The sequence below is a fragment of the Cololabis saira genome, chromosome 19, assembly GCF_033807715.1.
Source record: "Cololabis saira isolate AMF1-May2022 chromosome 19, fColSai1.1, whole genome shotgun sequence".
NCBI lineage: Eukaryota > Metazoa > Chordata > Actinopteri > Beloniformes > Belonidae > Cololabis > Cololabis saira.
The window spans coordinates 36,647,511-36,659,841 of NC_084605.1; the positions used below are offsets into that span (position 1 = coordinate 36,647,511).

Consider the following 12,331-nt stretch of genomic DNA (forward strand, 5'->3'; position numbering starts at 1 on the left):
GATAGAAGTATCCGTGCTGTGATGGCGTTCCCAGATCGATCCCTGCTGGTCGCTGTGTTTCAGGATGGACCGGCTGTACTGGGTGGATTCCCTCCTGGATCAGATCGGTCACATTGACATTGAAGGAACTGACAGAAAGATGTTTAGCAACATTGGCCAGATCACTCAACCCTTCTCATTGACTGTTTATTCAGGTGAATGTCAAGGTCCTTTTTGGGGATTTGTGTCGTACCAAGGTTTTCACATTTTCAAAAGACTTTGTTTCATCTTTTGTTTGGCTTTTTTAACCAGGTATTGCTGTAGTTCTTTTTTTTCTCCATTTGACAAGTAAAGGATGTCCTAAAATTACTAATGCAAGCAAGAAGACCGGCCCCTAACAATACTAACGTAGCTGTTTGTGTCTTGTAGACTACTTGTATGTGTCTGATACGAGGACGAGGGCAATATTTGAGATGAGGAAGAGGGATGGAGGAGGAAACGTTATGATCAGGAAAGGAATCACCGGCATCATGAACATCAAGGCCTACACAGCCGACGTCCACAGCAGTGAGTTCACACACAGCCGGAGAACGGATCACCCAGTTCGATCCCTAGGACTATTCTTATTATTATTCAATCCAGAACGATCTATGACTGTGTGGCGTGGACAGTATTTGAACTGACTCGGGCAGGAATAACAATAACGTTCCTGCTGACTTTTTCTCCTGCAGCCTACACCAGTCGATGTAACACGGTGCCCAACGGACGCTGCAGCCACTTCTGCTTCCCACTCCCCAGCTTCAACCGGGTGTGCGGATGTCCGTACGGCATGAAACTTGGAGACAATAACAGGGACTGCATTAAAGACGACTCTGTTTCTCCACCTGACAACATCTGTGGCGACTTCGCCTTTGAGTGCGACGAAGGACGCTGCACGCCCAACTCTTACCGCTGCGATGGGATGTTTGATTGCGTGGATAAGACTGATGAGGTCAACTGCACTAACACAGGTGCGTGTGTTTGTGAAGCAGCAGAGGATGACAACATTTGGGGTAAACAATTAGGGGTGTAACAATATATCGTGCCACGGAATTTCGCGATACAACAATGTCACAATACGTGTCGTGGAGGTGACAAATTGTATCGCGATATTGGGTTATTAATATTAATCTATTGTGTTGACTAGTAACGCGCATCCGACCGCGACTCAACCCGCGGACCAAAATCTTCCTTCGCTCAGAAGAAACTAGTACCGTTTTGGTCCCGATCACGGGACTCTTGCAGGTTTTGAGCTCTGAACTTTTACTTATGTAAGGCTGGTGTAGAGTTAGGCCTTACCTTATTAAATTAAACCTTTTTGGGGTCATGAGTAGGATAAACACGGGGACAACTTCTGCTGAGTTCCAGTGTACTTTAAAGGAGCTTGAGGCAGGATTGAGGCAGGATTTATGAAATAAATTTGTATACGTTTTAAGTTTTCTAGTAATAATGTCAGATGAAGCGTTCCAAACCAAAAAGAATGATCCCTCTAGTGTATCTCTCCGTTGCCTTGAACAGGCTGTGTGCTGCAAAATGTGCTGCAATTCGGAGGCCGAATTTCCCGCACTGTCTTGCGGATGTGACGTCACATGACGCTGCATGTGCGTTCTCCCCGTTCTCCCGTGCCGGCTTCACTGTTGGCTGCAGTACCCCCGACGGCCGTCGTGGCGAAGGGTGGCGCTAGAGAGTCTCATTTCTTAAAAGGAGCCTCATGCTCCTTTAATGTCCCTCAACAGTGTAGGATTTTAGAACATCAACACAGCACCTAGTGCCGTACTGTGGCGTATCACTCCGCCCAATCTAAAACAGACTAATCACTACAGATAAACTGACTAGTGTCATTATAGTCCCTGAATTACATCAGAATATAAAGAATATATTTATAAAATAATGAACCCTGAATTACCAAAATAACCTTCTTAACAAAAATAAATCTCCTCTTACACTTATAAGGTGAGCATGAATCAATCTTTTTTATGATGTAAAATTGTATGTATTTATTTACTTTTATTTATTTTTTAAATTTTAGTTGTTAAATTTCTGGAAAAGAAAAAAGTCAAATCATACATGAGAGAAACTATTCAGTTTGTGGTAAAATATTGTACTTGTATGAAACTGAAGATGCGATAATGCAAACCTGACATTTACTTTTAGTTCAGTTTGTGGAAAATGGTTGGCCTGGCTTTCTCTTTAAAACTTAAACAGTTATAAATCATTACAAACTGTAACAATAGGTTTTTAGTTTTGTATTTTGTGTCTTTCAAATAAAAGACAATTTTTTCCAGTCATATGTTCCTCATGCAAGGCTGTTAAAAAAATACTGCTATAATATCGTATTGTTATCGTGACCTCAATATCGTGTATCGTACCGTATCGTGAGATTAGTGTATCGTTACACCCCTATAAGCAATATTTGATCAAAGCGACCGATGGCCTGGTATGTTTTCACTAGGAGGCACCTGCTCACCGCTGGCCTTCACCTGCAACAACAAGCGCTGCATCTACTCCAGCTGGCGCTGTGATGGCATAGACGACTGTGGGGACGGTTCTGACGAAGCCAACTGTCCCACTCGCGGCCCCACCACTTGTGGGTCTGACTACTTCACCTGCGACAACAACAGGTGTGTCTCCAAAAGATGGGTGTGTGACGGTGACAATGACTGCGGCGATGGCTCTGATGAACACAACTGCAGTGAGTACTTCATCATTCACGCGCTCAGATTTCACGCTCGAAATTGTTGGGAAAAGACTTGAACCCTGTGTGGTTGGCAGATTCGACCATCACCACATGCCCGCCGGGCTACTTCCTGTGTCCCGAACACCGCTGTATCAACCACTACTACGTGTGTGATGGAGACCAAGACTGCTTGGACGGTTCAGATGAGAATAACTGCGGTAGGAATCGGATATTTTTGGGGTTCAGAAAGTTTACTGTAAAAAAAGAACTAATATTTAAAATGTTCTGTTTTCTCATCTCTTTATTCTTCTTTCTTTCCTGTTCTTCTGTCAGAGTTTAACTGCCAGTCCTACGAGTTTGCTTGTGCCAGTGGAGACCAGTGTGTCAGTTCATCATATCGCTGCGATGGCGTGTACGACTGCAGGGACCATTCGGATGAACGAGAATGCCGTACGTTAACTGCTAACTTTACACTGCAAAAACTCAAAATCTTAACAAGAATATTTGTCTTATTTCTAGTTAAAATGTCTCATTTTTAGTCAAAAAATCACATTTCACTTAAAACAAGACTCATCACTGGAAAAAACAACAATTTTCACCTGTTTCAAGTAGATTTTCACTTAAAGGAGCATGAGGCAGGCCTGTGCCGGCTTCGCTGTTGGCTGCAGTACCCCCGACGGCCGTCATGGCGAAGGGTGGCGCTAATGAGTCTCATTTTTTAAAAGGAGCATCATGCTCCTTTAAAATAAGTAGAAAAATCTGCCAGTGGAACAAGATTTTTTTTGCCTGTAATGAGAAGATAAATCTTGTCCCACTGGCAGATTTTTCTTTTCCAGTGAAAATTTGCTTGAAACAGGTGAAAATTGTCAAATAACAAGTTATTTTTCTGGTAATGACTCTTATTTCAAGTGTAATGAGATTTTTTGACTAAAAATGAGACATTTTAACTAGAAATAAGACAAATATCCCTGGTAAGATTTTGAGTTCTTGCAGTGTGCCCTTCTGCTCGTGAACTTCTGGACTTTCTCAGAGAAAGCCACATCGTTGTCATGTCTAAAAGCCATTTTTAAATATGAAACATCTCCGGCCCCTGCAGCTACTCGAGCTCCAGGCCTTTGCCACGACCACGAGTTCCAGTGCCAGACCGACGGTTTGTGCATACCGGCCGAGTGGGAATGCGACAGCCACCCGGATTGTGAGGACGGATCCGATGAACACAACACGTGCCCCGTGGTCACCTGCAGGTCCAACTATTTCCAGTGTGACAACAAGATATGCATTCCCATGAGCTGGTTGTGTGACGGCGACAACGACTGCCGTGACATGAGCGACGAGCAGAACTGCCCCGCTCCTCCCTTCAGCTGCCCCTCTGGACAGTGGCTGTGCCCCACCGACCAGGTGTGCATCGACCTGGACAAGCTGTGCAACGGGCAGAGAGACTGTCCCAATGGAGCAGACGAGTCACCTATTTGCAGTACGTGTCCCGTAAAGTAATTGTGTAAAAAAAAAAAATTCATTGCCATATAACACACAAGGTGCGTTAGAAACAGGTAGGTATACCGTATTGGCCTGAATATAAGACGGTGTTTTTTGCATTGAAATAAGACTGAAAAAGTGGGGATCGTCTTACATTCGGGGTATAGACGTTATACCCATTTACACCGCTAGATGGAGCCATATATCTTTAAGCGAATGCTGAACTTAACTCCCCAGGCCAAAGCGAACCCCTGTCACGAAGAAGAAAAAGAAAAAATAGTATAAGAAAGAAAAGAGAAGAAAATAAGAGAAGAGATATCAGAAAGGGGAGAAACGTAGCGACAATCTGGAGAAAAGTGGGTGGAAGTTCGGCAGGTAAACCGGCAGCTGAGGAGAAGTTATGATGCAAACTTCAAGATAATGATTTCAAATAGTCAAAATAACATGCTTTTTCTCTCGAATATATTGTTATAATCATTTGTTTCAGATGTACTGTAATTATTTTCTGTATAAAAATTGAATTTTGTGTTCAAAAAGTCTTTCTTCAAACTTGAGTCTTGAAAAAGAGGGGGTCGTCTTATAATCAGGGTCGTCTTATATTCGGGACAATACTGTCACTCTGTTCCTGAACAGGAAAGATGATGTAGTGTTTGTGATCTAAATGTTGTTGAGGATGAACTTCATTTTTTGTCTTATTGTCCATTATATGATGAAGCCAGGCAGCTTTTATTTCAGAAAATGCAAGATTTGAAACCTGAGTTGTTCTGGACTGAGGATGATGCTAAATTGGAATGGTTTTTCAGAGAGAAGGTTTTCTTTATCGCTACCTTTATAAAGAGAGCCTGGAAACAGAGAAAGGATCTGTAATTTGATCTGTAATGTATAAGTGGAATTTGGTTCCAGTTTGTAGCAGCTGATGTTTGTTTGCTGGCGTAGTGTATGTGTCTTGTAAGCCCTTATAGGCTGGAACCTTAGAGGTGTATGACACATTAATAGACAACAATTCATTCATTAATTCATTCACAAGGTTTTTCTTGTGCTTTCGTGAAGACCAAGATGACTGTGCACTGAACAACGGCGGTTGCAGCTACGATTGCGTCCAGGGTCCGTACGGGGCTCAGTGCACATGTCCTCCGGGATTCCAGCTCCTCAATGACTCCAAGACGTGTGACGACATCGACGAGTGCCTGATCCCCGGTTTCTGCAGCCAGCAGTGCTACAACGAGAGAGGAAGCTTCAGGTGCCACTGCTCGGACGGTTATCTCCTGGGGCCCGATGGACGCACCTGCAAAGTTGAAGGTGAGCAGCAAGAAGAGGAGTATAAGAATGGTGGATTGATGTGAGATGTTATGGCAGGTAAAGCAGTGCCTTAATTATTTATGGTCTCAGTAGAAGATCCATGAATGGTTTTTGCAGCATTAAAGACACTTGAGCTAAATTTACATAAAATGTAATAAAATGATCGAACTATTCATTTGCACAGTTGAAGTTGTGTTACCTTTGCCCGTGTACAAATCGCCTGCCCTCAGACCCACTGGTAGCCGTGCTTTTGGTGGCCAAGCGTAGCCAGATCATCGCTGATCGGCTCAACATGAGGCCTCCCCAGACACGACCGGTCGTCAGCGGTTCCAGCATCGTGACCGTGGACTTTGACCGCCCGACGTCCAGGATCTACTGGGCTGATGCTTCACAGAAAAAGATATGGAGTGCCTTCCAGAACGGCACAGACAGACGGGAAGTAAGTAAACATATCAGCAACACGTGGTAGCGGTGAAAATAGAACCGTCGGCCCGGTACACTGCAAACACTCAAAGAAAAATCTGCCAATGGAACAAGACTTTTTTGCTTGTAATGAGAAGATGAATCTTGTCCCACTGGCAGATTTTTCTACTTATTTCAAGTGAAAATTTACTTGAAACAGGTGAAAATTGTCAAATAACAAGTAATTTTTCTGGTAATGACTCTTGTTTTAAGTGTAATGAGATTTTTTGACTAAAAATTAGACATTTTAACTAGAAATAAGACAAATATTCTTGTTAAGATTTTGAGTTTTTGCAGTGTAGACACAGAAAATGTTTCCCCCAACATCAAAGTTGTGCTACGTGTGCCTCTTCTAGGTCTTCTCCACTGGTCTGATGGCTCCTGAGAGCATTGCAGTGGACTGGGTGGCTCGGAACGTTTACTGGACCGACTCCGTCATGGAGAACATCGAGGTGTCCACTCTGGACGGACGCTTTCGGAAGGTTCTCCTGAACGAAAACGTCACCAGCCCGCGTGGACTCGTTTTAGACCCCCGCAACTAGTGAGAACATGTTCTAACATGGTTTTTTATTTTGATGACATTTTCATTACTTTAGATTTCATGTAAAATGAAGATTTGATTTGATTTGATTTGATTTGATTTGATTTGATTTGATTTGATTTATTTTATTTTTGTACATGTAAAAAAAAAAAGAAAAAAAAAAAAGAGAAGTTTAAAGGAGCCGTCTGTAAGAAATGTCCAAAACTGGTACTGCAGTCACTTTCAAAATATTGTTGAGCAGCGTGTACCTCCCCCTCCTCCCCCCGACCAGAGGTTGCCAGGTAGGCTGCAGAATGCAGCAGGAACGTAGGCTGCCATGGCTGCCATAATTAGAGCCAAGCTGGCAACCCGGATGCCGAAACAATACTGACTTGGTGATTGGAAGATAGGTGGAGGGTGGAGCTTCAGAAACAATACTGACTTGGTGATTGGGAGATAGGTGGAGGGTGGAGCTTCAGAAACAATACTGACTTGGTGATTGGGAGATAGGTGGAGGGTGGAGCTTCAGAAACAATACTGACTTGGTGATTGGGAGATAGGTGGAGGGTGGAGCTTAAGAAACAATACTGACTTGGTGATTGGGAGATAGGTGGAGGGTGGAGCTTCAGAAACAATATTGACTTGGTGATTGGGAGATAGGTGGAGGGTGGAGCTTCAGAAACAATACTGACTTGGTGATTGGGAGATAGGTGGAGGGTGGAGCTTCAGAAACAATACTGACTTGGTGATTGGGAGATAGGTGGAGGGTGGAGCTTCAGAAACAATACTGACTTGGTGATTGGGAGATAGGTGGAGGGTGGAGCTTCAGAAACAATACTGACTTGGTGATTGGGAGATAGGTGGAGGGTGGAGCTTCAGAAACAATACTGACTTGGTCATTGGGAGATAGGTGGAGGGTGGAGCTTCAGGCCAAAACAAAAAATGACAACATAAACATCAGTTGAGGGCTGCAACTCCTCTTTTTAAACTGGAATATCCTGGCTTGAGTGCTGTTGTCAGTGACATAAGTATTTGAAATGAACATGATTTTTAAATGTCTGTTGACATATCGGGGTCATTTTATGATTCGTTTTATTATTGCTCTTACATACAGCTCCTTTAAGAAAACAAAACAACAAAACAAAGAATTTCATCCTTTAAAACTTGCTATCTTAATTTACATGTGCCAAAAAAGTAGTAGGAAGAAGTGTAAACTTATTTAGTCCTACCTCCATTCACTGATCATTTAACCTTTATAAATATTCACACACTGTACTCACACTGCTAAATAACAGTATTATTATTATTATTATTATTATTATTATTATTATTATTATTATTATTATTATTATTATTATTATCATTATTATTATATACTGTAATTATACTCACACACATACTTATACATGCATACATACATACACATAGTTGAATATTTCTAAATATTTGTACACACACGCCCATATAAATATTTATATAAATATACTTATTTACACTATACTGTCTCTATTAACTGTATCTGCTCTATATCTATTTATATATCTACTTACACACATAGTCACACACATTATATATATATATATATATATGTACCCATACGTATTTTCCTCCAGCACCTACCTGATGTTCTGGTCAGACTGGGGTCAGAACCCCAGGATTGAGCGAGCCAGCATGGACGGATCCATGAGACAGGTCATCGTCAGCACTAAGGTCTACTGGCCCAACGGACTGGCCCTGGACTACACCAGCCGCAGAGTCTACTTTGCTGACGCCTTCCTGAAATACATCGACTACTGTGACTATGACGGAAACAACCGCCATCAGGTCATGGCGAGCGACATGGTAGGTCAGGCTTCGGAGAAAATGCCGCATTAGATGATTTTGCAAACTTTGTCTTCCTAAATGTGTTACTCCGAGCTGCTCAGGAACATTATCCTCATGTGTTGGTCAAATATGTCCAAAGTTGTGAAACTCTGTGGTGTACACCCTGATTTTTGACATGGAGAACATTCGTCGATCAACTAACTTCCAGGTTGATCTTTATTTTTCTAATATTTATCACTTCAGAACTCTGACCTGTGGGATTTAGCTCAGTCTTAATTCTACTCAAACAAAAATCGGTTTAATTTAATCACCTAAATCGTACAATTCTAATCCTTTGATCCTGTTTTGGTTCCTTCTCAGGAGTTTCAAAGATGGTTTGGATTGAGAATAATTTTTGTTTGTCTCGGTCCGTTCGTTGATGGGAGGGCAAACTTTTGTTTTTGTTTCATCTAGAATTAGTTCTGTAGGCGTGAAAGCACTCTAAATTAGTCATAAATCCTCATTTAACTACCATTCAGTACATAAGATTTGTCCTCCCTTTTTTTTTTTTTTTTACTTTTTCCTGGAGATTATCTTTAACATTTGAGACAGGACTCACTCTGCAGAACTAAAACATGAGAAAAAAAGTAATAATACTGTACATGGATCATTCATTCAGTATAAATTGAGAATAAAGTTTTCACTTGGTATATGAAGTGTAATGAGAACACTTGGCCTCCCACCAGGTTCTCCAGCACCCACACGGCATGACCATCTTTGAAGACAACGTCTACTGGTCCGAGCGTTACACCAGCAAGGTGATGAGGACGAACAAGTTCCACGGCGGGAACATCACCACCCTGATGAACAATATCTACCAACCCATGGGCATCGTCATCGACCACCCCGTCAAACAGCCCGCAGGTACGATGCAGGCAGCACATTTTCCTTCCTGAAGGTTATTTACTAAATTGCCAGTGTCTGTAAATCGAGAGGAAATCCAAACACAGAGCATGTAGAAATGAGCCACATTTCAGTTTCAGTGACATATTCAGTACTGGAGTTGAGGGGGGATGGGGGGGGATGAGGGGGGATGAGGGGGGGTGGCATCCCCCCTGAAATAAAAACAGTCCAAATCATCCCCCCTGAAATAAAAACGGTCCAAATCATCCCCCCTTTCCATCCCTTATGTCATTTCATCAATGAATGTGGTTTTACTGCTATTTCAACATTTAGTCATCACCAGAAAAATAACTTATTTGACAATTTTCACCTGTTTCAAGTACATTTTCACTTGAAATAGGTAGAAAAATCTGCCAATGGGACAAGATTTATCTTCTTATTACAAGCAAAAAAATCTTGTTCCACTGGCAGATTTTTCTACTTATTTTAAGTGAAAATCTACTTGAAACAGGTGAAAATTGTTGTTTTTTCCAGTGATGAGTCTTATTTTAAGTGTAATGAGATTGTTTGTTACTAAAATGAGACATTTTAACTAGAAATAAGACAAATATTCTTGTTAAGATTGTGAGTTTTTGCAGTGATCCATGTTACTTATCCTGTGAAGGACAGAGTCATATTGATAAGTTCAGAAAAGTGTTTTTTATTGTTGTGTTTTGATGTATTTGATGTAAGCCCAGTGGATATTTAAAGCTTACAGAAGGCTGCATTTAACTGCTGCTATGTCATTCCTGCAGTATTTCTGCAGCTGTTTTGGTCACTGCTATTATTTGTAATATATTATATTATTTGTAATCAGCACAAATTATCTGTCTCCATATGATAAAATCCACCATCCCCCCCTGATTTTATTGATAGTATTTACATGGTGGAGTGTTATTTTCAGTCTGAAGGTGGCACTGTGCTTCTGCTTTCAGCCTTGAACCCATGCAGAGAGCATTTGTGCAGTCAGCTGTGCCTGCTGGCAGGCATCAGACCCAGGTACTACACCTGCCACTGCCAGTCTGGCTGGAAGCTGGATGCTGACAAACGCACGTGCATCAAAGGTAGGCGTGCAGCACGGCTCCGCACAGCCCTGAATCAAGCTGAAAGGAGTAAATCTGTGAGCTGTGAATTCATATTAAGAGGTTTTGATCTGTAGGGTGTATAAAAACGAGCTTACAAGTATAAGCAGTATAATTTCAATCAATCAATCAATTACTTTATTTGTCCCCAAGGGGGCGATTAGTTTCGCGACAGGAGAAGCTCACAATGGTAAATATACATCAAATATACATAATAAGTTACAATAGGTTACACATCATAGTATAGACCTACTGTAAGCTTAAGAGGGAAGGCTTTTTCACCCACTACCTTTTCATTCCGGCATTTAAAAGAACAATAGTGGAGGAACAAAGGAGTGTTTGTATCTGTTTGTCTTTGCAAAAGGGAGTGTAAGCAGTAACTGATGGTAGAAACTGAAACTGTTTATTCAGGGATGTGAGAATCAGACAACATGGAGTTCTTGATCAGCTGTTTGTTATAAAGTTCTTGTAAAGTTTGTTGAGCCAACCCAATGATTTTACTGCTTAGACTGACAACCTTGTTGAGCAAGTTTCTGTCTTTGACCTTCAAGGATTGAAACCAACAAATGAAAGAAAAAGTGATAACAGATTTGATGAAAGAACGATAAAACATAGACATCAGGGAAGAATCCACCTGGAATTTAGAAAGTTTTCAAACTGTTCCAGATGAGACTCCCTTCTTGATGGTCGTCAGGGATTCAGTGATTTTTGGGATTCCTTTGGACCCCGCTGACCAAGCCAACAATGCCATGGCCCCCGTGTCCGGCATCACGCAGGGCCGAGACATCGACTTTGACGACCAGGAGCAGTTTGTCTATTGGGTGCAGAGCAGCGTGAGTGGAGACATGTTTTATAACCTTTTGAGGAATTAACTTATTATTCTATTCTGTGTTATTACATGAGGAGAAAAAAAACAACCTTTTCCATGTTGATTTTCTACCTATATGCAAAATGTCTTGCTTGAGTTGCATGGTGTGTTATTGTGCTCTGATATCAGGGTTCAATTTGGCGAGTGAAAACCAGTGGCACCAACAGGTCTGAGTTTGCTCCAGCTGCTTACATGGGCTCGCCGTCCGGTCTGGCTTTTGATTGGATAAGCCGAATGATGTATTACACCAACCCCACTGGAAAAACAATTGAAGTAAGAACAAAAAAAAAGAGCAAACCCCTTTTTTTCTTTTTTTTTGATATAGTGCTGATATATTTTATAGTTTTCAGTCCTCATGGAAGCATATTCTACGAATGTTTCAGGCCTCTTAGATATTAATATTTTGTATAAGTATTTTTATTGAACATTGACAATTAAAGGAGCATGAGGCTCCTTTTAAGAAATGAGACTCTCTAGCGCCACCCTTCACCACGACGGCCGTCGGGGGTACTGCAGCCAACAGTGAAGCCGGCACGGGAGAACAGGGAGAACGCACATGCAGCATCATGTGACGTCACATCTGCAGGACAGCGCGGGAAATTCGGCCCCAGAATTGCAGCACATTGTGCAGCACACAGCCTGTTCAAGGCAACAGAGAGATACACAAGAGGGCTCATTCTTTTTGGTTTGGAACGCTTCATCTGACATTATTACTAGAAAACTTAAAATGTATACGAATTTTTTTTCATAAATCCTGCCTCAATCCTGCCTCATGCTCCTTTAACAAATGCATAACAGGCCGCTGGGCTGCTCGGTGGCGCAGTGGGTTAAGCAGCGGCTCATATACTGAGGCTACAGTCCTCCTGCAGCGGTCGCAGGTTCCCGGCCTGCGCACCTTTGCTGCATGTCATCCCCGATCTCTCTCTCTACCCCTTTCATATCTGCAGCTTGAATAAAGGGCCACTAGAGCCCAAAAAAATCTTAAAAACAAAAAAAAACAAAAACAAATGCATAAAAGAAGCAATATCATTGGAACACACACACACATACACACAGATACATTAAACCCCCACTCCCCCACCCCGCCCGCTAAGGGCTCATCCAAAGAAAGAAGGGAGTTTTACATTGAGGAGCATAACTGAGAGAAAACACTGCTCAGTGAAGATGTTTGTAGCTTTATCCAC

The 12,331-nt window shown here is 41.9% G+C and overlaps 1 protein-coding gene across 3 annotated transcripts in view; it reads left to right on the forward strand.

The window, feature by feature from the left end:
- lrp2b (low density lipoprotein receptor-related protein 2b) overlaps positions 1–12,331 on the forward strand; it is an 80,443-nt gene that overhangs the window by 24,608 nt on the left and 43,504 nt on the right. For all 3 annotated transcript variants that reach the window (XM_061707978.1, XM_061707979.1, XM_061707980.1), the window contains exons 19-33: positions 64–194; positions 409–546; positions 711–989; positions 2,471–2,710; positions 2,791–2,913; positions 3,029–3,145; positions 3,792–4,169; positions 5,222–5,470; positions 5,701–5,909; positions 6,289–6,473; positions 8,066–8,294; positions 9,002–9,179; positions 10,133–10,261; positions 10,946–11,112; positions 11,277–11,420. In XM_061707978.1, the coding sequence (XP_061563962.1) occupies positions 64–194; positions 409–546; positions 711–989; positions 2,471–2,710; positions 2,791–2,913; positions 3,029–3,145; positions 3,792–4,169; positions 5,222–5,470; positions 5,701–5,909; positions 6,289–6,473; positions 8,066–8,294; positions 9,002–9,179; positions 10,133–10,261; positions 10,946–11,112; positions 11,277–11,420 (2,896 nt within the window). The remainder of the gene's footprint in view (positions 1–63; positions 195–408; positions 547–710; positions 990–2,470; positions 2,711–2,790; positions 2,914–3,028; positions 3,146–3,791; positions 4,170–5,221; positions 5,471–5,700; positions 5,910–6,288; positions 6,474–8,065; positions 8,295–9,001; positions 9,180–10,132; positions 10,262–10,945; positions 11,113–11,276; positions 11,421–12,331) is intronic.